General features: G+C 29.0%; 1 protein-coding gene and 1 long non-coding RNA gene across 3 annotated transcripts in view; one reads left to right on the plus strand and one right to left on the minus strand.

Annotated features, from left to right (window-relative positions):
* Positions 1 to 6,815: 6,815 nt before the first annotated feature.
* On the plus strand, positions 6,816 to 27,235 carry LOC129958159 (uncharacterized). The gene is made up of 3 exons (XR_008783168.1): positions 6,816 to 6,909; positions 26,789 to 26,942; positions 27,073 to 27,235. It is a non-coding gene; the product is annotated as an uncharacterized LOC129958159 (long non-coding RNA).
* Positions 16,831 to 27,326, minus strand: part of LOC129958156 (uncharacterized) — a 63,995-nt gene continuing 53,499 nt past the window's right edge. For both annotated transcript variants that reach the window (XM_056070388.1, XM_056070389.1), the window contains 2 exons: positions 23,768 to 23,933; positions 16,831 to 21,493 (listed from right to left, as the gene is read on the minus strand). In XM_056070388.1, coding sequence (XP_055926363.1) covers positions 21,302 to 21,493; positions 23,768 to 23,933 — 358 coding nt within the window. In that variant the 3' untranslated portion in view covers positions 16,831 to 21,301. The remainder of the gene's footprint in view (positions 21,494 to 23,767; positions 23,934 to 27,326) is intronic.

Below are 27,326 nucleotides of genomic sequence, written 5' to 3' on the forward strand. Positions count from 1 at the left end.
ACAACTTCTAACTGAGCTATAAGGAAGGACGACTCCCCTATGAACTTTTGGCATTTCAGCTGCCAATTTAATATGGCAAAAACAAAATTTTAATGTGTTTGTCGCGGGTCAATCCATTTTTGGCTTTGACGAAAGTGAAACAATGCGTACTTCGCCGGATGCCAAGATCACAGCAATGAGGTCATAATCGTGAAACATCGCCTTATATTCTTTACTTATCCCTTTAGACATAATATTTTTTGGCATAATATCCCTTTTTAATCACCATTAAAAAATTATAAATTTTTATTGAAAAGTTTTCGTATTAAAACGAATGACCCATGGTACAACAGTCTTCGCCTTAATTACATTCATACATAATTTTACAGTTAGGTTTGCGAACTTATAATCACTTTGAAACATTCTAATACATTTCTGATAATATTTTTGCATGTAACGCTAAATATCATTGTGCACAAGCTTCAGTTCACTCAAACTTCAAAGGATTTTATCTTTTTTCGGGTAAATGTTATCCATTATGAATATTTACTCTGGAAACTTCCAGTTCGTTAAAAATCGCTCTTGTATTTTGAACACGAGAAATTTAATAGATTCAACAAAGCATGATAAGACTTGCAGATGCTCAGAGAAAAATGTTTATCTATAGAGTGCTATGATGCATCTAGAATGTAGATAGGCTTCTTCTTATCTCAACAAGTTGTTTAAAATAGCAGATATTAGGAAAAAGTGGAATACTCTGTCTAAACAATCGGCATAAAAATACAAAAAATAAAATTCAAATGTTTGCATTCGTTTACTTATCTTGCCATTTTCTCTCTTGAATTTTCGAAACTTGTTCACAAACTGAAACATTGAAAAGGTTTTAACTGCCTCCCCATTCATCAAATTGAATGTTTGCTAGCATCTTATTCAAAAAGAATTTTACTAATTTTTCGAAAGACGGGCTGGCTATTCGATATAGTGTCAGTTGAATGCTTTCAAGCATTCGCTGAATACATATGAAAATGAAATGTATTGAAATATTTTCAAATTTTAAATTAAAAGTGAGAGTATCTTCAAAAAGATGCAACTCAATCATAAAATGTAACACTTTTGCCTAAGTTAGATCTCCAAGGTTTTCATTAGATGATACTAAGCGATCGCTTCGCATCGCTCAGCAATGGAGCATTTGCCCATCAAGCAAGTAGTTTTTTTAATTCATCTCATTCCACCCCTATTAATAAATATTGAATTCCAACATGCATTTAAATAAAATGTAAATGTGCTATTAAACATGTTGAAGAATTTCTGGTGATTAAAATATAACTTAACGATAATTACTGAAATTTTTACTCTTTTTGAGCAATTTAAATAAGTTATTAGTTTTTAAAAACCCACATTTCTCTATGGATAAGAATATGCAAGTGATAAATTCTCTTTTGTCTAAGATACACTTACATGGTTTATGACTTTTGCGTATAGTACACTTTGCGTACCAGTCATAAAACTGTCAATCAGTAGTCTCGTTCACGATGCGGTTGTGTACTGATAAGGGTGAGTTCTAGAAGAGGTTACAACATTTTAAACTTTATCTAAAAGTGTCATATTTGGCAAGAGTTAGCATAATGTTTGACACAATATCGAATACTTAACGATACGTTCATTAATACAATTTCATGCATTTTAATACTATATGAATAATTTCCACTTTGCTTTTTAGGAAAGATAAATGGCTTTTCAATGTATTTATTCAAATATGTATGATAAAAATCATTGAGGAATGATATTTCTTCTCATATAAATAGTGTATCCACTTCATAATAATAATCATTTCTTCTAGATTTTAGATATAACTGCATTACTTTATTTAAATATAACGTTTTGCATTAAACGAAAGAGTTTGCGTTTCATTAGTTTTTGCTTTATTTCTTCTTGATTCGTTTATTTAATTCAATAAGTTCGAACTTTAAAATATATGTTACTTAAATATAGGTACTTAAAAAAAGATGTTTCTTAAATATAAAGTACAATTAAATGAGGTTAGTGGTATTGGAATGATTTGTAAGGAGGGAAAAGTTGCAAAAGCAATTCTTGAAATGCTGTAAGTAATAAGAAATGCTTCCAACTACGGATGTTAAGTTTACATACTATATTAGGTTTAAAAAAATCAGTTTCCAGAGTAGAACGCCATAACAAATTTAAACTTTTCTGTTTATCATCGTAAATTTAATTTACATGCTACATTTTTTTTAAAAAATCTGCACTTAGATAAAGATAAATTATTTGTTCATTATATGACTTTGTATTTTATATATGAAATATTGTAAGTATACGGTGCATAAAATAAGCAGCTTACTAAATCAGAAGTATATTAATGTTTTGCTAACTGATAATTTGTATGTACGGAAATTTGTAGGAGATATTAGCTGAATTCCAATTTAATTTTCTTCTAGTTGCATTATTTATTAAACCAAAATCCAAATCTACAGTTAAAAAATAAAACAGAATTAAGAAACATTATTTTTACATTAATATATGTAGTATATGTTCTTCAGAAACTTTAATTTCATTAAATATCGTTCTTATATGTACAATAAGTCATTAAAAATTGTGCTGAATGAAGTTCTCGTATTACACTTTTCAACAATATACATCTACACCTTTATAGAAATGTTTACTGATTAGCTATGCGTTTTTTTCCATATTTTAAACAATATAATTATTTCTAATTTCAGAAGAATTCACGATCGTTTTAAACCTACCAGGGGCTCTGAGATAATGCCCTCAAAGGGGCTGAGATCAAAGCCCCTTTTTTTCTCCAAATTTTTTATTTATTTTCATTTAATTTTTATTCAGCAATTTTAAGTAGTAAATTTTGAAAACTGAAGTCGCAAGTCCCTTTCTAAAAAGTCCATTTCCATATTGTACAAATAAAAAAAAGGGCACAGTCAAAACGTAAAATTAATTTTAAGCAAAATATCGAAAACAAAAGACAACTTTCTATAAAACTCTAAGCGATATTGTAAAAGGAGGGGATACATTTTTTTAAACTGTAAAGCTCCAAATTTTTTAAAATTATGAAATAGCATAACGAATAGCTTGTAAATGGTAATTAGGAATATTACTAGAATAAAGTTCCGAAATTAATTTAATCAATACTTGATTATGACTTGAATAAATTTGACTGCAGGGCCCTCTGTCATCAAATGAAAGTATAAAACTAAATACCTTTCTACAACTACTAAAAATTAACAAGAGCTGAGGGGCTCCTTGATAATTGCCAACTTTAACTGTTTAAAAATCTTGTCCCCTCCCCTCCCCTTGATTAGAATTATGTAAATAATTTTTTGGACTGTTGACATTACAGTTCCTATATAGTCGATTCAAATCTCTTGGGAATTTAATTATATTTAATAGAAATGGATTCAAGGGCATGTTTCGATGTGCCCATTGATTCGGACGTTCTTAAGCATTTATTTATTTTGCACAAGCAATGCACAAGTTGCAGATATTTTGCCCTGGAAAAAGTCTGGTTCTCTCACAATGAGCCCATAGTGTTCAGAAGTCCCGTCGAGATCAATATAAGATTTCAAGAGCAAATGAATTTAGAACATGAGTTTCTTTATTAAAATAAATAAAGTCAGACTTCTTTAATTGCATTGCTTTTAAAGAAGTTTTTAAAGAGATGTTTTATTTCTTCCTAACTATATAAGTGAACATTCACTTCTATTTCTGTAATTTACTTTCATTCATAATACATGAAACTTCGATTAAATCTTCAGTATATTTCCATTATAGAAATTTGTAATCGTGTTATTAAAATGAAATGAATTATTTCCTATTAATATATTGCTAAATAAAAAAAAATGCATTATAATACTTATGTAACAGTTATAATTTTTTTCTCAACATAGGCAAAAAGTTTGGTGATTTTGTATTGGATTTGAAGGAATATTTAACAGAGAATTAATTCTTTAATGCTACTATCCACAAAAAAATAATTTAAATAATTTCTTAGATCACTTTTATATTTAAAAATTATTACCAAAATAGCCTCTCACAAGAAATGTTCTAAATACTTAAAGTATAAAAATATTCTTAGCATTCATTTATTATGAAATTAATACATGACTAATATTAAATATCGTTTAAGCAAAGAAATGCTTCCCCTTTTCTCCTAATGGAAATAACAAAACAACAACAACAACAAAATACAATTTGAAGATAAGGGATACAAAATGAAGAAAAGCAAAATAAACCCAGTTTGTAACCCATGTAGTAGCAATTATGCGTAAAGGTTACTAGTATTTCTTTTATTATAGAATAACCTTTTATTTAATGTTGAATGAATGATTATGATGTTGATGATGATGTTTAATGATGATGTTTAATGTTCATTAAACATATGGTATATCAGGGAGTTTTAATTTTCATAATATATTCTAGAGAAATCATTTTAATTTGTATAGCATATACTTTAAATTTCACAGATATCTCCACATTTTTTGTTTAAAATTATTCAAAAATTAAAGTGTGGAATATTCAGACTTTAATCTAAAAGTTTTAATTAACAAAATAAGATTTTCTTTCAAGAATAAAGGTGAATGTATATATATGCGTCTATCAGTCTATTTAAAATATAGACCATTGTACGTAGAGATACTAAATTTAACCCACGTATATTTGGGAGAAAGAAATATGCAATTCAGTGCATTTAAAAATATTAATACAAAAAATAATGTTATCTCTAATGTAAATTATCTTAAAATTTTAAAAAAATTCATTAATTTTATTGGTTTATCAGACTTTGCTTATTTTTACTCTGTAAAAAGAATACAGATCTTAGATAGCATGTATGTTTTATAATCAAGATCTTCCGTTTATATTTACGTATGAAAAGATAAAGCTTTCATGTAAACGAGAATTCTAGATTTTTAAATATAAGATAAGATGTATTTTTATAACTATATCAGGCTTGTTAAGTTATTTATTTCATGTGTATATGAATTATTTAGTTGATTACCAAAGATTCAAAAGATTTGAACAGATTTAATTTCAAATAGTAGGAGATTTATCAACTGTTAAATCCTCTTATTGACTTGTATGCTATTAATTAGATGAAATGCACATTGAAAGGATCCACTTATCTTAAAACAATTGGAATCGTTTGTGAATGAAATAGTTAAGTTCAAGTGTAATTTTTCGGAATGGAATTTCTATTTCAGATTTTCTTTTAAAGTTTATTGATTTTAATTTGAGAACTATATTTAGCATAATTTGACTGTGAATGAATAACGCAGAGAATTGATATGATTTGCAAGTAAAAACTATTTTTTACTATAAAATTTTATAAAGTTATCACGGAAAAAAAGTCAATATTTCTCTTAATTTTCGATTAATTAAAATTCTAATTAAAAATTCAAAAAAATCACTTTCCTACCCTCCAAAGTATATATTTGCCAAATTTGATAGGCAGACGGCCTGGTGTATACAGAACCAGCATATACAAATAGAGACAAGAGTTTTTTTCCTTGTGTTTAAGCATCAAAATTTAGTTAAAATACCACTACATTTTCTCGCCAAATGCTCTTGACAACAGAAAATATATGTTTTAGCAAACTTAGACTAATCACTCCCAACCCCCTTTTTTTCAAAGAGCTACATATGATTTATTGGCCTTTTATGATCCGTACGCAAATGTCCCACTACCCCCCTTACATCGTCTCCATGTTTATGTTTCATTGGATTTCTAATTTATTCTCCGCACAAAAGTTCGATTTTGTAAAACAATACTAAATGTTTTTTGACGTTTTATTCACCTTTGAGGCAGAAAAGTTCATTCTCTTTCAAATATAAATTGAAAATTAATGCCACTTTTTTGTTCAATATATTTAGATCTTTCAAAAGTAAAATATTATAGAAATCGAAATGATAAAAGATAATTTTTCTATTTCTTTTTAGAGCAATCAAATTCAAATATCATGCCGATGATGAATTCTTCGTTAGCAACAGATAAAAAATTAAACGGATTCCCTATAAAAAATATTTTAAATGTATTTTAAACGTTTGAACATATAATAATTACCGATTCTTTCTTACAATGGAAACATCTCGGATTTGTATTTTTAGTTCTTGTATTATTGTATAGGAATTATAGAAAAAAAGAGACGCAATATCTGTTAATTTCTGGTCGCTTTTATTATATTACAAGTGCATTCTCAATCTCTGTCTTCGGAGTTTCTCAACTTTAATTGTGAGTTAATTGAATCAATTAAAGGAACAATTTCTATAATTAAAAGCGCGGTACTCAGAATCGAGTTAGTCTCTGACAAATGAAATTATTTACCGAGGGAGCAAAGAAAAACGCATTTCTCAAGGTAATTGAATCAAGGCTGATTGGAATAACTGGAAAAAGGTCGTTACTTTCCTCAGTCAACAATATAACGTTGGTCATTTTTCTGATGCAATCGATCTGCATTTTTTGTCATTTACTGTCGAGTTTTGGCTGCTTCCCAAAAGCGTTACTTTTCTTCTTTACTTTATTAATAATGAAAGTCTCTCCTGTTGTTTGCTACAGGTGAAATCGCACACTTTTTCTTTTCTTTATTAAATATTTCTTTCCTGCTTACGATTTCCTCAGAGATATTACGACAGCAATTCACGAACCATTTTACGTCAATAATGGAAATTCAAAATACAGTTGTTGTGTGTTGACGTAAGCACACGGGCTTTCATCTGTCAGATTCATCTAATATCAATTCGTCTGACATGGATTTATCGTTACTCATATCTTTTAATACAGAATGTGAATTCATTTTCAGATATGTTGGAGTCAGTAAACATCAAATATATGGTGAGTGACTTCGAGAGTTATAGAGTAGAATTTCGATTATGTTATTTTATTGCGTGATCACTGAGCAGAATTCTTCAGTGAGTAGTGATTTTTTGTTAATTATGCGTATATCAGTAGATAAAAAAATGGCATAAGAATATTTTCTTTTTTCTTAAACACATTACAGATATTATTAGATGGCAGAACGAAATAACTCGCTTCAAAAGTTTGAGATTTAGAACATTTTTAGTTCTAAAAAAATCACATAAGAAATATTTTTATCAGTAATCTGCACTTTAAAGGGCATTTAAACAGTTATAATATGATGGGGTTAGTAGGCATCGATTTTGCAACATCATAAACTGCTTATAAATTTAAACGTATCTGATAGCTATCATTTTCTTATGCTATGGTAATATATCAAAATGGCCAGTGTTCACTCTTTATATTAGTATAAATATTTTTTTGTAATAAATCACTAGCTTGAGTGCGCAAATTTATTTATAAATATGTAGACACCGGTACCCAGTTTCCCATCTCACTGAGGTATGTGAACACCAGCGCTTTAAAAAGGAGATTGAAAGTCCCTTTAAAAGGAATAGTAATAAGATTATTTTTTTTAACATTAGGAGTTTCCTTTTGATGCTTAATGATATTTAAAAACTTTTCAAAATAAAAATTTTCATCTTTTCATTGCAGTTGCAAGTGAGTAAAATACTGGTCTCTACTTCAGTAGTAGACACACCTGACTTATAAAAGAGACTTTTTTAATACCACATAACTTTTTTTTCTAGTTATTCTGCGTATATGTACATATGTATGCGCATACATCCGCTTGTGTATGAAGCAACGATAAATGCAATCACTTTTGATTAGGACTTCTGTAAACATTGTATTTATTGAAAACTCAAAAATGAACCTTTCACACTATTTGCAGAAACAGCTAGTCAATGGAGGTTCTTTTTTATGAAAGCCAAACCTCATAATGGATGTACAATGATTAAACAATTCTATCAGAGCTAATATATCCTAAACAGATGAAACACAAACACTATTAGTATCATTGAATTTATTCAACAGAAGATATAAGTTAATAACTTTTATAATAAAAGTAAATCAGAAACATTATACATACCACATATATTGAATTGTTTAGAAGTTGGGACAAAATTATTTCACAGTCATCATTTTAAATATTTAGATGTCTTCTCCTTTTGGCCATTTCCAACATAAAAGTATCAATGACTGTCAGTTTATCATTCTCAATTTCAGTACCATTCCCTAGACATTTCTGATCCCCATATGAAATCAATATAGACTCTCTTGGTACTATTAGAATTGGTTACATCATCCCTCTTCGGGAAAAAATATCCTTAATTCTTAATACAAGAATGGAACGTAGAGAGCAGTTATTCATCTTAAATAATCTTAATGCTTGGTACATTAATATAAGTAAAAAAGGTAAAAAGTGATATAATTTTAATTTCATTCATTTAAGAATTTTTTTTATTTTTTAAATTTTTTATTGAAAGTTATTTTTTATTGACGGAGTAAAATTAGGATATAAATGTATGAATTATTCAGAAAAAGTATTTATTAAATAATGACATGTAAACAAAAATTCTTTTTAATAGATAAAATGAATGAGTTCAGAATCACTTTCAGTCGGAATTTTCCAACTGATAAAATATGCAAAGCGTTATTTTCCCTTTTGAATACTGTTTTATAAAAATATTTATTTTTGATACAGGCAATTTCAGTTCATTTTTATTTCTTTCTCTGTCTAAGTTTTTGTGAAAGTAAATTTGGCTGGATTTCATAATCCTGTAAAAGTTTCCGGTGAAAGATCCCGTAAGTCCCAGTTGGCTGACGTTAGTGATTGGTTTCAAAAATATCGCCATATCTTCGAAACTTTCATTGTGAAGGCTGAAGCTCTTAAGCTTGAATGCTTTCTTTTATTTCCATAAAATTTGTTTTTGATATTTACAATTAGTTTCATTTCGACCCTATCTTGGGTTCATTTCTATTTTTAAAGTCATTTTCTACTACCTCTTTCTTTTTTAAAGAATATTCAAATCGGAACTGCATGGAACCTCCTAAAAATAATTAGGACGAAGCCCCCATTTTTGGTCCTGAAATATAGAACATTGGCAGATCTATGTACTTTTATAATTGTAACATTAAATATACAACTCGTATATTTAATGTTACGATATACAAACTTGTAACATTGACTTGATCGACCCAGCCAGCGAAAATTCTGTCTCACTGGTAAGTCTGCCTCCTCATTCTTGAACTTACAATCAGCCGTTGGACAAAATGTTAATGAAGGCCTTCATGTATAAGGAACTGAAATTTGTCTGGCTACGAATCCTTTTTTAGTTGTGACAATGCATCAAACTGATAAGAAAATTTGCAATAAGAACCGTTAGGCAAAATTTCGTGATGAATGTTGACTAGAATGTTGTCTTTTATTTCGAATATTTTTCTAGATACACATTTCGTATAATGTCAGTAATCTGTAACTCAAGAGGAATAGCAACAAACAAGCATCTCTAAAGCTTCAAATTTTCCTCTTCAACAATCTCATTCCAACAGCTGGAATATTTCTTAAAGACATTCGTTCAACATTTAATCTTACATTTCCTTCCACATCAAATGTTCGGCCTGGATCTGCTAATCTTGTTAGTAAATATTTTTTTAAAACCGCTCGCAGAGTCCAGGAAAAAAATGAGCAAGCACTATCATCTGAAAGACTATCAAATTTTGGAAAAAATCAACCAAAGCTGTTAAGAAATCAGCTCCAAGAAAGTGAAACCGGAAAAACTAAATGAAGTTTTTTCCACTTTAATTAGATAATAAAATCAAACCTTCTCATGTGTCAACTGATGACAACAACGGTAATCATAGAGATGAAGATAATGATATTTAATGCTCAATTTGTGAAGGATTTAATTCAAGCATGGAGATCCATGTTAAAATGCGCGACAAATAGCTGCACGAAAAGTGCAAATAAGGGAAAGTAAAAAAAAAAAAAAAAAAGTTACTTTTATGTAGGAAGATCCTGAGTTCTTTTTGTTTTGATGTTGTATTTAGGACTAACTATAAGACTAAAAGTATAAAAAAGTTGTATTATTTTTTAATTTGTTGTATCCTTATTTCACGTTTCATGAAGAAGGAATGATAATAAAATAAATATTATCTCAATCCATTTAAGTGGTTGACAATACATATGCACTATAGTATAAGAAATTTGCTACAATAACTTCACTATTTTTATAAAACAGGGAATTTCAAATGAAAATATTAGCATTTCTTTTAATGTTAGAAATCGTTAAGAGTTATCTTCTCGAAATATTATTGTATACTTTTTAATAAAGGTTCTCCCGCATAAACCTTCAACAAGGCCATGAACGCCACGAGTGCTCAGACTTTTATTTTGAGAGTCCTACCTATGAGAGTTATATATTTCATAGTAAAGAAAAAATAAAAAAACGATATTTGTATATTAACTGCAAACCTATAACGCACAGTAGCTATGAAAGTTTAATTTTTGTCGTGATTCTAGCAATTTGTGCTAAATCTAGCGTGCTCTCTTTGGCGATTAATCACTGGCATACGGTTAATACACAAGTACTAGAAAACTCAATATGCATTTCTAAGCACCTTTATTCATATGGATTGAAATCAGCATTTGGCATAGAAGTACAATGGTAGTTGTAAGATCACATTCCAATTTAAGTCAATGCGTTTCATAGTTACATGCAAAAGTACTGACCGATAGACGGTCACCCTCTTTATGAATTTGGTTCCAAATTCTATACGGTTCTACATTTTAGGTACTAAATCTATGTACTAAATTTTAATTTTCTAACATTTTACATTTTGCAGTTATCGTATTCACCTGTACTCGGACAGCCGGACAGTCAGACTTTCTTTGAATGAATCTCGTTCAAAATTTGATAGAAATCTGTAGATTTGATGTAAAGATCACATACCAAATTTCATCCATCTAACTCAAAAAGATTTTGAGTAACTGTTTTCACAGACAGCGCGACTGACAGACATCATTAAAAAAATGTGTTTCTTGGACTCAGATTCTTCAAAATCCCGAGTTCGGTGATTATAGTTATTTCTCTTTGCATACTTTGTATAAGAGAAAATAAAAAAAAAAAAAATTCTTCGTAGGGAGAAGAAAACTCATGCATTTAACCAAATTTAATTAATTCATTAGTAAAATTTACAAGAAATAAAATACAGACGGTTATGTTTCATTTTCGCACCTTTAATTGTAGCAAAGACGCTTTTGATTCATATGATGTGTACTCCATCAGCCACAATTCTAATGTGGCGGAAAGGTAGGACGGATAACAAAAAGTTGGTTAAGCAGGAGTTCTATGAGCTCTTTGCCCACCAATACCAGAAGACAAAGTTTTTATACTAAAACTCGCTGTTATAATACGTATTTTCTCACTTCTTATTGAATACTAAGCCCTCCATTTACCTCAAGTCAAGTAGAATGTGAACGCGGTCCAGTGAATAATAGAAACAGTTGCCGGTTTTTCCTGTTACACCAGAGTCTAGTCGCTGTATAGCGCGTAATTTCTCCTCCATAGTCACTATAACTTGTTTTCGGTTATTAGCCATTTTGAAATCTTTTCTTTGGTGCACTTAAAAAAAAACCCACAATTAAGCATACCCCAAAAACAATTTACGAATATTGTAGGTACTGTGCAGTTATAATTAAGAACAGTGGCAACAATTGAGATCCGTTACACACTAACGAAGCAATGAATCAAGAGCAGCAACGAATGCTGCTCTTTTTTTGGCATAACTTTTTTTTTGAGCACGACACGCAAGATGATCGTAGCTGACACCCGCTTCCAATGCCTTGCCAATGTAAGCCTTACCTTTCTCGTTTAATTACAACTAAAGAAAATGAGGCTGGATAGTATGGAAGACGGATAATCGCGAACCGGATACTTGGGAATGTACTGTAAAAGTGAAAATCCGTTTTTGCTGTCAATTTTTATTTGCTGAATAGTGAAGTTAAATGTAAAGGAAGTTAAATTTCTTTACGATATGAAAGAAGACAATGAAACATTTCAATAAAAATTCAGAGGCAGAAAAGCAAAAATTTATTGAATTCCAGATTTGTAACAAAAGAATTTCTTTTCTTACAAATAATTGAAGCAATTTTGAAGTAACAGTTATTTTTTTTATATATTTTAAATTTAATTCTTCCCTATGTTACTGAGAAAAAAATAAAACCAAAGCAGATTAACTAGCTCAGTATTTATGAGTTGTAACAAAAAAAAATTATGGCATTATACAATACCGTTGAAGCTTTAACCGAAATGCATAGAGAGCAAAAATGAAGAAATAAATAACAGTGTCATTCAAATGGTTACTTAGACAAATACAGCCTTTATATTTGAACATGGGAAAAATCAGTATACAGCAATATAAATCGAAATGAATTCAGCATAGTTTGCAAAATAAAAACATTCAATAGCAAACTAAACTACATTTTTGATTTATTTGAAATTTGATTCATATATCATTTCAAAAATCTGACATTATTAGAACAAATAATCAGTTATTTATAGCAAAAGAGTTCATCCCATTTTATAATTCAAGAATTGAGTTTTTTTTTTTTTTTTTTTTTTTTTGCAATGCAGTGTCTTTTAGGGTGTTATTTTTTTTTTCTTATCACATTATCAGAATGTATTTGTTGCAACTTGAGAAGACATTTTAGAGTTGGCGATTCGTTTTAGATATGGAAAAGCTGTCAACATTTTGAAGTAAGAACATTATAGAACTTGAACAGATTTAATTTTACAAAGGAGGATTTAATATCACAATAAACATGGTAAAAGGTATACTTTGGTTGAAAATCATACATCAACTGACTTTAATCGACTTGCTACAGGATTTCATTGATTTTATTGCTTGAAAGGGAAAGTAAAGCTTGAAATGAAGCGAGATTCATTTCATTTATTATTTGTCACTCATTTCATTGGAAAAAGAAATGAAATATGTGTGTATAAGAAATTTAATAAAAGTATTTTCTCCTCATGTAATAGTTTTTCCTTACAAAATGAGATTTCTTTTATTAAACTTTCCGTAAAAGTAGCTTTTCTTTGTTTGTAAAAAGACCACTTTTCACCAGATAAGATAATAGAGCTTTCTAAAAGTATAGATTTCTAATTCGATAATATTCACAAAATATCAAAATTAAAAAAGAAAATGTTTGAAAAAATATAAAAAGGAACTGAAAAATTAGTGCAGACAGTGATACAAACTAGTCAGGAACAAGTGCAAAGATATAAAGCAAATAATATAGATAACAGCCTTAGGAGGTGTTCGTTATATCATTGAATCTAATTAATTAAAAACAGATAATATTTATTTGCATCCATTAAAAGTAAACTAAATGTTAATGTAAGAAACAAAATACTAGTTGGAAAAGTAACCGTTGTTAAAACGAGAAATAAGAAAAAACGCAGAAAAAAAAAAGGAAATGGTTTCAAATTAATATGTAAGTACATATATCACTGGTCTGAAAACGATCAACAAGCAAAGATTCTTTAATATGTGCGACATCAAGGAAAAGGTTTGTCAATGTTAGAATTTTAAGAAAGAGGTAAAGAAGTTCCGGACATTATAAGAAAGAATTTAAAAATCAACTTTATATTATATTAATCCGTTAAAAATAATTTATTAGCTTACTTTTTTCCAATTTTTAGTAAGTAGAACGATATGTATGTTTGGAAGAAATAAAACAAAGTTTAATGTAGTTAAATTAGAAAAAGGGAGGTAGTTCACTGAAATAATAAACTTGCAGCCGAAAAAAGAGTATCACGCTCACGCTGCAAACTAAAATTCCATTTACGAGAATTTCTTTGCATTTTACTTCGAATTACAACTTCATTTTCCAGTTGATAACCAGGAAAAAATGTCATTACATTACAAAATGAAGCTTTTGAAATGGAATTTTATTTTTTTAGTTCTTAAAAAGTTATTTTATGGTATAAAGGACTTAGAAATATAAGGGTTCAAATATAAATTTCTTTTGCATTAACTAATTAAATTTTTAAAAAAAGGAAGTTTTAAAAAAACTGTGTCAAAAAAAAAGAGCATGAAATGGAACCAGTTTAATAAGAAATGTTGATCCTTGAAAAATGTAGTGAATCAAAAACAGGTATTAAATTGTTTTTATAGCATTCATTCATTCATAATTGCTCTATTTAACAGCTATATGAAAAAAAAAACTATTCAAAAACGTAGAATATAATTTTCACGTGGCATATTAGATTCGAAACATACCATTTTAATTCAGTGAAGTATAAAGACTTGGAAAATGAAAGTAAAGTTCATGTTTAATTCGTTTTTAAAACTGCAAAATTTTTTTAAAAAAAAGCTTTGCATTTAAATTAGTGTTTTTTTTTTTTTTTTTTTTTTTTTTGTGACGGACTTACGTTTATTGTGCAATGAAATAAGAGAATAAAAATAAGACGATTGCCGTTAATTACATGGGAAGAAGAAACGTTTCTCACTTCCTTCACAGCAGGAAGTATAGTAATGAAATAGGTGACAATGAAATAAGTCGAATATTTCCTCTAGAAACAGTCTACATCTACCTATCTATCATCCTTGCATCTTCAAATCAACGACATTTCGGTCACTTTTTGATGCTGATAATTTTCTTTTAGCGGAGAGTCATTTGAACCGGATTTGTTGCATTCGCGAAACTGTGATAGACATGCCAAGTGAAGGTTACATCTCAATGCTAAACAAGGTCAACTTCAAAGCGCAACTTTCGACACTCTTTTTTCCAATGATGAAATGAATTCAAAAATAGAGACCGGTTTTCTCCCTGAATAGAAATGAGCTGCGTAATTTTACTTTTCCTATGTCGAAAAACTTAATGAATGCTTAGTTAAATTAAGATACGAATTGCAGACGTATGACTCAGGAAATTTGCGAAAGAGAAATAATAATAATAAAAAATAGAATTGAATGCTTATATAGTATTAGCCCAACATGCGAGGCCCTAACAGTCATTACTAACAGGAAAATTGTTTTTGAATTGTCTTCGAAATTATACGCTTTCTTCTAGTTGTTGTTATACGAAGTCATATAAGTTAAGAAGTAAATTGTTCAATGATGGCTTTCGTCGGGACATTGGAATAGGCTGTGTGCCACTTTCTTTTTAGACAAAAGGATAATTCTGATAACAACTAATAAGCAGGATTATATAAAGAAAGCTGGTTCTCTTGATAATATTTGCCACAGAACAACAAAAACAAATAGAGGGAAGTGGAAAAGATTTTCGTGAGTGTATAAAAAAAATGCCGTATATTTTAAATCATTTTTTCCTCGGAATTTTCATATTTATCTCAAATTCTGGCAAGCTAAATTCTTAATCAGGTCCTCACTAACATTTTCTAAAGCAAGTATGGGTTAAACTGATGTGTACTCATATTTAAGAATAAAAAATCTGATTTAATGATAGCAGGTAAGACTAACACTTAAGAATGCCCTTTTTTATGATTGCAGCAGTATAGAAAAAAAAAGCATTACTCTTATAAACCGATAATAAACAATCATTTATCTGTTTATTAATAAAAATTAAAATATATTCTGGAATAAGATGGAGTTGAAAGATGTTTAAAAATTTAAGGAAAGAAAATATTTTCAATGAGTTTGGAAACTGAATCGAGCTACATTTCAGATCTATGATTCTTTTTAAGATTGAGCATTTGGAAGAATTTATTTTAGAATTTTCAAGAGAAGGATTTTTTACAAATCGTATCACTTTGATATGAAAGTAATGAAGCGTTTGCATATTTATTTGTGGCTGTTTTTATTATTAAAATAATATTTTATATAAAGGAATTATAAAAATGTTAAAGGAAATAGCTCTTGTAAGTTATCAACATTTTTTAAAAGCATTTAAACAATTTTCTAGCAAATTTTTTTAAGCAAGAAAAGAAGGCAATTCTCAAAAATTTTAGAAAGATGTCTTCTTATATGTAGATCATTTATGATAATTCATTCCCTATATTACTTAAAATAAGAATCTAAAGAAATGAACGTCTAAGTTTTCATAAGTAATTCTTCAGAAATGACAAAAAAATATGAGATTACATTTTAAAAATAGAAGCATGAAAAATAATTTTCTCTTTTCCACAGCTGCATCTTGTTAGAATTTTTATTAAAATATTAATCACGATTTTCAACCAAAGTAAAAATAAAAATTGATAAGAAAGCTCTACCCACAAAGAAATTTTTATTCTGTGCAAACAAGTGAAAATATTACTTTCTCAAAGTGTGACAGCAATATTCCATATCTTTTATGAATTTTGATAACTTTTCAATCAATTAGACAGCTTTACTTATTTGCCTCTAACATATAAAAAAATATTCTACAAAAGTGAAGCTTCTATATTAGTATCTAAAATAGACTCTATATAGGATATCTATAAACTATGGACTAACCTTTCAAAAATTTCGGTTTTAAATGCATTTCTGTTGGACGTACAGCTTAAAATCAACAACTATTACGTATACAATCTCTTATTTTGGATCAAAATAGACATTAAGAACTAAATTCACACTTAAAATCTAAATAAAAAGTTGTACTGGACTGTGATTTTTCAACAGTCATACTAAACAAATATTGTACTGTATTTTATTCGCGTCTACGTGTGTTCTACGTTTGTCCATTTTTATCTAACAGTGGGATATCTAATTCAAGTGGCTATAAGTCCTTAACAATAATAACACAACGATTGATCCAGATATTTCTTATAAACTAGATGCATGTTAAAAATAAAGCTAATGACATTTTAACATTGATTGTATACATATTAAAAAGACCATACAGAAACAAGACAGTTCAGAATTATGAAAAAAGAAATTTTGGAAATCAAGCAGAAGTTCCATTTCCTCACCGTTCCTTTCTTTTAAAAGGCACGAAATGTAATAAAAACAAGAGCAAATATACTTACGAGTATAGACCAAAAAGCATTTTATTTCCCAAAGAATTACAGCAACAATCACGGTTCTAAATATTGATAGAAAGATCCCAGTATAAAAGGACATGTTCATTCTTGAAACACATATTTAAGATCTGATAGTGTTAAGTTAATTTACTTACTCATTTAGTCAGGAAAAATATAAAGAGAGTGAAAATATAAGATAAATTTATAATGCAGTTTAAATTTTTGAAAAGCAACCTTTTAATTCTTACTCCTTCAAATTATATTGTAAAATTGAAATAACTATGCAACTGTCCGACATTGCTTTGTATTTTGTAACCGCAACTAGAATTCTATAGATATTAGAGCGATAAAAATTAAACATTTCATTCGTTTCTCCTTTGTTTTAGCTCCTGCGCAGATGTTGAAATGGAAGACTTCTTTGATTTCCAAAACATCGCATTAGCACATTTCATTGAAACAGGAATAAAAAAACAAACACTACACGTATGCTATATTCAAAATGGTACAGTTTTAAAATAAAATATAAGCCATGTTTATCACTAAATACACTTTATACAACAGCTTGTATCAGTTTGTTTAAAAATAATATACAATAACAGCGGAAGAATGCAGGAACTTTTACGAGGAATTCTCAATTAATTTCGTAAGATTCAGCAGTAGTGATTTATTCTAAATTATTTGGGATGAATTTCTATAGAAAGAGAAATTGACGGTGCAAAGTCATTGTATATTATTAATATTGCCATTTTCCTTTCGAAAAAGAGTTAATTTTAAAAAACTACATATTTCTAATAGATTTGTTTGATAATGGAAATTTCCTCTGACTGATTATAAAAGTTTGAGCATTTATTCCTAAATGTGTGATTGCAAACTGATCAATAGAAGAATCGTGACATATTATTCAAGTCAATCTATTGAATTAACCCTAACTGTAATTTTATTCTATGATTTCTAATGCAACATTTTTGCCCGTGACTATGAAAAATAATTTAATAATGTGTGTAATTTTTAAATCTAATAGAAATGGATAATTTTGTGAAAGAGCAAAAGTTTTAAAGTGGAGGTATATGCTAAGAGATGTAGTACAAAGAATATCTTAGAAATATATAATATTACTTTATCAAGTTCTAGATTAGTAACGTGACTTCAAAAAGAGAGATAATTCTCTAATTTAGTATAAATGGATTAGTTTTTAAATTTAATAATGAAAGTATTTGACATTCTAATTGAATAATCGGAGCGAAATGTTTAATAGTAGAAGATAAGTCCTCAGAAGTCAGGTTTATTTTCAAAGAAGTAAAGGGCGAAGTCTATTCTTACATTTTATATTTCACAAAATGTATACTAATCTTACATGCGCAATTTATATTATATTAAAATCTGAAAAACAATTTAAAGGACTTCATACAAATTAACTACAATTATTATCATTCATTTATAACATACTATTTTTTATAGTATAATTATTATATTTTCCTGTTCCAACTATGCATGTGTGAGGGATTCAAACCGAGGCTTGCTCACAGTGCGGTGCAGTATGTTAGCAAAATGAAACTGAATAAACATGTGCTTAAGTAAACAGATACAAAAATCAGAGGTCAGTTGTTAACATTCTTAAAAAACATTTTTAAAAATCTAAAAAAACTGAGAGCTAAGAATTGTGAAATGCTAATATCTTCAATTTATTTTAATTAGAACATTGCTGTGTTCAGTGAGAGATTGTCAGTTCTTATGGTGCTGTAAAGTGTCATTTACTGCTTAAACTAGAACTTGAAAAAAAAAGAAAACATTTAATTTTATTTGCTGTGAATTTTTTAAATGAAATTTAAACTATTTCTGCAACTATCCAAATAGTGTTATTCTTTGCTTATGCAATTTTATTCTGTGTTGAATAAAAATATTTCTAAGATATTTTTTGATGACAAATGTTTAGAAGAATGACAATATACATTCTTAAAGACCGACCGACATCATTACTTCAATTAAGCGTACCATATTAGTTATATTATATTTTCTCATATGATGCCGAAGCCAGATATCATTGAATGACTTTTACTAATGAAGTTTTAAGTTTTAATCTGAAATTCTGCTATTTTGAAATCATAGAATAAGATAAAATGAATGTCAGCTCTCTGAAGTTGTTTCATAATTTGAATAATTATCTACATCAAGATTGGAAGTATTTTATAATTTATTAGTAGCAAAATGTATGAGGTAGAAGGAAAGTTTTGGACTTAATCAGAAACAACATTAGCATTTATTCAGACATACAATTTCAATAAATAGGTTTTCATTTGATAAATGTGCATTTACATTTCGGAAGCGCTTAAGATATGTGTTGAACTCTAATGAACTGTAAGAATGTTTGCAGCTTACATGGGCACTGACAAAAGATGGGACAGGAAGCGATTTTTATTCCTTTGCTTTTCAAACAAATTTTTGACAGCGAATCAGAAAGAAAAAATAAGATGTCACAGAGAACCCTGAATATAGCAATAACCAATCATACTCCTCGATATCAAAATCTCATTTAAAAGAATCGAAAGGCAACGAGGGGGAAAATGCAAAGGTCTTATTTGCATTTTGAAGACTTCATGGCATTGGTTGCATATAATTCACACTAAAACAGTTATCCTAGACATATTGCTTCAAGCAATTCTTTAACCACTCTTTTCTAGACAATCTTTTATTCTATAATTTAAAATATACAGATAAAGTTGGAGACAAATCAAAAATTAAATCCAATTTTTGGTATTTAAAAGGCAGATAAAAGATGTCGCTTGACAATGTAGTGTGGAGTGCCAACGATATTTTCTTTCATTTTTCCATTAAAGTTATTCTAAAACTAAATTGAGAAGCTGTGTTTTAGTAAATAGTAATAAAAAATATAAAATCCTCTTCATCGAATTAAAAAATGGTTCAGTATGGAATCAACAATCATTAAAAACAAAAATAATCTGATGATTAAATTCCAAATATATAACGAATGGAATAAATCATATGGAAAATAAAAGCCGGGAAAAATAATGACAGAGAGATCTACACAATTTAGTAAAATATTTCAAACAAACTACATTTTTCAGAAAAATAAGAATTTCTTTTCTAAATTGTGGCAAATGCCAAGAATATTTCCCTTTTTCTGGCATGCAGTCTTTTCTTTCTTTTTGGTTTTGAAAACACTTTACAGACTACCGAAACGACTCTGTCGAACATCGTATGGCGTAGCAATGTTTAGGATATATGACTCTGAAAAATACATGACCAATAATAGTGTTTCAATACTATTTAGAATCACTCAGATTAACTAAAATAAAAATTTGAATTCTTATACAAACAAACAAACAAATAAACAAAGGTTTTATCACCATCAATAATTAAAAAAAAGGGAATGATTATTTTTTGTAAAAATTTAAATTATTTTGATATTTTTAAATTATTTTTTTTCTTCCTCTTCCATCACGTGATGTTTATTTTACTTTCTTGACAAATATTCACGACCAGAAAGCTTTTTCAATTCCGGTCTATATTGACCGCGACACTTATTAAGAGGAATTCGAGCTTTTGAAATACCATTACATTTGAAACAAATATCTTAAACCATACCGGATGTTTCCGCTTTCAACTGATTTAGGATTTTTAAAAATCAGGAAAGACTTATAGAAACAAATCTTACCAAAAGCGTTATTTTTTCAATTAAATAATTTCTTTTGCTATAAACTAAACAATACCTAAACAAAATAAATTGAATCTTCTCTTTACATATTTTTTTAAAAAATATAAACACTTTCATATCCATTATAAGCATGTATTTCATATAAATATTAATGTATTAGAGGTTAATTATAATAAACACATTTATATTCATTATGAGGCAGTTATATCATACAGCCAAAAGCAATAGTTATTCTCTTGTCATTTTTGATGTTAAATAACTCTCACCATTAATAACGAAATGAAGTAGTTCCTCTAATCTAATGGAGTACATCAAATGAAAAAAAAAAAAAAAAATCAAGGACATAAATAAAATAAACCAGCTGACTTTTCATCCCTCCAGTTCAAACAGCCAATACAGACTTAGTTTTTTGTTTTGTTTCTCATCAGTTATTCATTGGTGAGATGATTCTCCATATGAGCATGTTTCGCTTAGCTCTAAAACTAACCATCAAAACATAAAAATTGCATTTTCTAAGCTTTGGTAGGTTTGCATTTGATCCGTGGAGATTTGACTGTGCTGTGTCAGTGTATAAAATTCGTCGTGGTCGTCTTTATGTCGTGGACGTCCAGCACGCGCGTGGAAAAGAGGGATTTCTAAATACCAGCGATGTAAACTAAGGATCCTGGTTACCGATTGTTGCTGGATAAACTGCTGTCCAATTCTGGCATAGACACCCCATACGCGCGTGAAAAAAAAATCAATCATTTTCAAGTGCATTCAATTTCATTCATTCTCTGGAGGATTTCACATTAAGAGGGAAGTTCCTTACACATTTTCTTCGATCTTGATGATATCGTGGACATCCCAGACTCTAGTGCAGTGAAAAAATTCCTTTATATTTTCTAGAACACCTCTATTGAAAGGATTGTGGTAATGACCGTCGCTATCTTTTAAGTAGCGATAACGATGGTAATTAAACGCTTCATTCATTGTCAGATTGTACATAGCATATAAAACCTGCAAAGATATGAATACAGAATTTTAATACAAATTTCAAGCGAAATATTTCATAAATTTTAATATTACGTTTTAGACTATGCAGCAGTGCCCTAAAAATCGTTATAATTTAAAGTACCATTTTTCCTTCTGTGCAAATATCATAATATTTTTTTATAAATAATAATAATGCTAATTAAAAAAAGAATTTCTATCAGAGTAAGCGAGTAAGTTTATGAAAAATCTTTTTTTCCGAATATAAAAGCAAATCTATGAATTACTTTCTTAAAAAAAGTCTACTAGTAATGATAACACAATTAGTTGGTTGACTGATAGCAACTATGTTAACGCTGTTGCCCTAACTCTCTCATTTGGATAATTTAATATAGAATCTTTATTAGGCACTGTAAGCAATCTTCCTAACTTAAAATTTTACACGTTCTTGTTGAATTATATACACATGGTGATCGGTAAAGTCCATTAAATTCAAAAAATCTTCTCGTATTACCAAGGAAGTAATGTGTATCTATAGTAAAGTGAATAGAGACAAAATAAAGAAATTATATTAAAAAAAAAAGATCGTCTAATTAGAAAAATGTACACCTTAACACAGGAAAAAAGTTTCACGGAGTTATCTGTAAAATTGGAGAAGATATTTGAAATTAAAATTATGAGCTTTCCGTGATTTAAAAAAGGGTTCGTTTAAAATTGGAAAATGTTTCTATAGATTACCCCCCCCCCCCAACACACACAAAAACATTTTTCAGATTTTTTTATTATTATTATTTTTTTTTATTTCAAATTACTTACTTCTATACTTTAAATTTTATTATTATTATATTACTTTTGATTTGTTTTTTTTTAATTATGATTTTTATCATTGCTTACATTTCACTTCGCCGTTGCTTAACTCAGAAAAACTGTGTTATAATACCGCAGAATACGTTTTTCAATTTTTGGAAGAATCCTTTTTTAAGTCAGGAAAGTTCATAATTTTAACAGCAAATATCTCCACCCATTTTGCAGATAACTCCATGAAACAATTTCCAGTGTTTTTATTATGGTAAAGCGCGCATTTTTTTGCCTGGATTTTTTGGACGATCTCCTTTATTTATTTATTTTTTGTAATTTCCTTATTTTACCTTTTAGGGGCTTATAACTTCTGTGAATAAATTCAGCATAGTCACTTTAATATATGCACAGGGCACTTCTTTGGCTATACGAGACACCGTTTTAAATTTAATGGGCTTAAAAGGGCTTCACCTATCACCCTGTATATACACGCAGTCGAGTCGCATTATTATAACCGCCTAACTAATGGACGGAAAAGTCTCCTCTTGTAGCCAAAACCATAGCTAAGTGGCAGGGCATGAACTCAATGTTTGCTTGGAAAGTGATGACTGGCATTTGTGATCATGGGAGCAGCAGAGCATCACGTAACTCGTGAAGTCGATGTCTCTTAACCAAGCGTCGCAAGTAACGCTCATCGCTGTCATTAAGGACCCGTAGTGCCCAACAGTTTGCTGCTCACCCTTTTGATTATTCTACACATTCACTACGGCCCTATGGGAACACTTCAAGAACGCTGTGGTTTCAGAAATGCTCTCTGTACCCCAATGACCATACCATTTTCAATGTCCGTTAAATGATGTGACTTACCAATTACGGCAATTATTGTCTTGTGATCATGTACTCTGAAATCATTTTTGTATGCCTTCAAATAAACAGTTTCCTCTATCTTACCTGTGAATGGCCACAACTGTGTATATAAATGTATAGATATATATAAACTTTTTCAAAACTTGCAATAAATATTACGAAATTAAATGGATTTTATCGTAAGTTTCAATTACAGAAAATATTAAATAGAAATTTTTATTATTGTCTTCCGAAATTTTACATTCATTGTCATGATCATTTTCTGAAGACTTTTATCACTTAAATATTGATTTATATTAATATTAATTCTATAACTGAAAAAAGTTCTGTTTCTTTTCAATTCGATCTTCAGTGCAGAAAAAAATATCCAAGAAAACCGAGCAATGTAATGGTTTGCAATAAAAAATTTTCTTTAAAAATACCAAACTCAGATGAAACAATTATTTTTAAAAAGTTATTTTAAATCAAATAAACAGTTTTTACATTATAACGAAATAAATTTTTGAAACCAGAAAATGAATTGAAAACTTTATTTGAATTTTGAAACTTTATTTGACAAATGGAATTATTCAGTTAACATCTTGAAAATAGCTGTAAAAGTTGTAATTGCAATTAATTTTAAAAAGTTGAACATACCGTACTCCCAGAAAGAACCCAGCCGATTCCACAAAACACCATTGCTTCTAGTAATCCGATTACGTATGTGTACTGCCAGCCATCTTCCCAAATGCAGGCAAGTGCAAAGAAAACTGTAACTGTGCAGTTAATCGCTATTGTAAGTGAAAAAATTAGGAACCATATTCTGAAAATAGAAAAAGTCACACTCCATTTACACGCAAATAAAAATGCATCATTCAATAAAAATAAACATCATATTCATATTCATACTAGATTTCTAAAAAAAAGGAGATAAAAATGCTACTATGATTACAAAAATCTATAAAAAAGGAAACAAAGGCGGAATCTTCAATGCTATCAAAAAATAAAAATCATTCTCGAATAATCCTGAAAGAAACATTCATAATCTATCTGTCTATCTATATGTATGTATGTATGTATGTATGGGAATGTGTTTGTGCGAGCATATGTGTATGAATTAATTTCAATCTCATCTGCGTTCTTACAATTACTTTATAATCACTTTATTTGAATCTTCACTTTAAGTTTTGAGTTACGAGCGTTTTTGTTTCACGCATTCCTTAATCTGCAGCGCCGAAATCATAATGCTTGCTCAGCTAAATTTCAGGAATCGCTTTTGAAACTATATAAATGAAAGCGCTTACACATCCACTTCATCCTGCTTTATGCCTTTGAGTTCGAAGTGTATTATTTATTCACTTGTTATGAATTTAACAAAGAATTTCTAAAAACCCTCTACTAACATTTCCTTTGATTTAATGACGATATTAATGATACCATTTATAGAGCCAATTGCTTACTTCCTTTCCTAGAATGATATTTTGTTATAAAGAGAACAGACGACGAGTTTTTTAAAATGATTTCTTTATTGCCGTCATGATGTCAAGGAAAATACTTTATTTTAAATGAGTTTAAAAAATTATTTTTTTAAAATTCCTGACTAATGAAAAACACAAACTGAAAAGGAAAACAGAAATGAAAGGCAGAACGTATTAAGAATTTATATAGCTTCAAAAGAGAATTTAGCTAAAACAGAAATTTTGTTTCGATGTGCACGTAGCATTTGAACAAAAAAAAAAAAAAAAGAGAGAAGTTTAAGTGAAATTTGAGCTCACGTGATTAGAAAATAATTACATCAAGAATGAGCATAAATTAAAATTATTACATAAACATTTTAATATAAACCGTTACTTGCACAGCGCATTTCATTTTAATTAAACTAATAAGGGTAAATTGAATGACTGAACTATGAAATGATTCAAAAACTCACAGAAGAGAATTGACAAAGATTTAAACACATGCAGAAAAATGGGAAAAATTATTAACTTATTATTATACTTATTCTAATAAAACAATGTATTTTTTTATGTAAAATCTCGGGTTTTTTTTCAGGAAAGACACTTACATAGATAAAAAGCAAAACCTTGTCTAAATATAAGATTTGATCCAAATTACTAGAGCCGTTTCCGAGATGCATGAGATAATTTTTATATATACAAGAATTGCTTGTTTAAAGTTACAGATATAATCGGCATCCGGGCAGTACAGAAACAACAGTATCAAAAATGAAACATTAATGCTTCGTTTCTATAAAGTAAGACACTTTACAGTAAAATTGCACTACTCAGTCGAAATATTTGAAACGCCCACGGGCAGCTGAATGAGATATTCAAATTCATTTACTTTCACTTTCATTTCATAATGCTTTGTAAAGCACGAGTTTATCTTATTTATATCGAATAGAGGCAAATCGCTTGAAACTTGCTGTTGAGTAGATCTGCCTGGATTCTGGATCTGTATCGAATAGAGGAGAAGTAATATCGTTGCTTTTAGTGAAACGCACAGACATTACCAAATTCTTCTGTCAATAAGAAAAACAGATAATTCTCTTGAATGAGCGGGAGAAAAATTCAGTTTGTATTTACGATTCAGGATAGATTTGAAGTTGCGCACCAATTCTTTAAAGCAAACAATAAGAAAAATATACATATAAAAAAACAATTCGAGCAATGACAATCCCTTTAGCAACAATTTCTCTAATTCAAAATATAGTTTTAGAAATTTTAAAAATATATAGCAGAGATTTGCATCTCTCTTTCAGTTCTTAATCACAGGAATTATTTTTTTCAAAAACGAGGAATGACATTACTGTGTATTTTAAATAAGGGCATATTTTACTTTCACTTTCAAACAGGCGATTTAAAATCAATTCACATATCTTGTTTTTGCTGACTAATAATCCTATTAAAAACTGTGTCAAACTGGATTCATCCAAGTTTCCGCAGAAGAACCAAATGCGATAATGAATCATTTTTAAACAATGAGAAACCAATGATGCGATACGTAAGTCATTCGGGTTACTTGAATATTCACGAATTTCGTAAATATTTACTTTTTTTGTTGTTAGTAGAAGAATTTTATTTTTATCCTACAAACTTATTTCTACTCGATTTTAAAAATTTCATAATGAGGGCATTAAAAGGTTCAAATTTCTGCTTCATTGCCTATTTTGTTTGTAACATTTAAGACTTTTTTCTGAAGTAAAAATTTTCAAATCTGCTAAAAAAGCTTTTATTTGTCGCCACTGTTATATCAAAATGTTGTATGTCAAAAGCACACACTGCAAAACATATGCAATTTAAATGAACAGCTGCAACCGTTAGTGACGCACAGCATTTTAAGACAACTTTCATCCATCTGAGAGCAGATGTAGCAAACATATACAAGCGTTTTGTACTACCAATAAAAAGTTATGATTGATTTAATATACAACATTTAGAATTAATAGTGAATTTATATAAACCGAAATAGTAATTTCCAGAATTAATTATTATATCTTTGATATACCGTCGTTTTTCTTTGGTGCTGATTCATTCTTATTCATTTCAATGCTAAAAAAAATCTTCAGAGCATCGTCCGATACCGTCATCTGGTCTTACTTTGCCATGTATGCTGACAATTTAAATAAAGGACAGAGATTATGGATAAAGGTTTAAAGATTATTTTTCTCATTTATAGGCAACCCTGACGAGTGTATTTCATTGCTTAAACATGTATAACAATGATTCAGAAAGTTACAGAAAGAAGAACACACTGAACCAACTTTGCAGTGAAACTTTCAGTGATGAAACAACTTTGCAGTGAAACTTTCAATGATGAAAACCAGTTTTGGGTGAAGAAAGTTCAATAATTCTGAATATGAGTTCATTTCATTGCAAAAGACAATCCACCTAGTTTTTATCATTCTGTTACTTTGAATGGCATTTATAATTGTTTATTAATATGTAGTTCATTTTTTTCAGGTGTGCGGTCATTTCGCATCAAAAAAGAGAATTCCTCCGTGTCATATAAATTGGCTGTTTAAATGGACGTTTTGATTTACCTTTGTTATTTTTACATTCATTACTAGAGAGTATCATGTTTATATCTCCTGTAGATACACTCAGAATAAATGAAAGATAAAGGCTCGTTCATACATGGGTTATTTATTCTCCAGTCACCTTAGAAACTTGAAATTTTGCGAGGAAAATAGACTCTTTGAGACGTGTTCATGTTA

This window comes from Argiope bruennichi, chromosome X1 (genome assembly GCF_947563725.1).
Source record: "Argiope bruennichi chromosome X1, qqArgBrue1.1, whole genome shotgun sequence".
Taxonomy (NCBI): domain Eukaryota; kingdom Metazoa; phylum Arthropoda; class Arachnida; order Araneae; family Araneidae; genus Argiope; species Argiope bruennichi.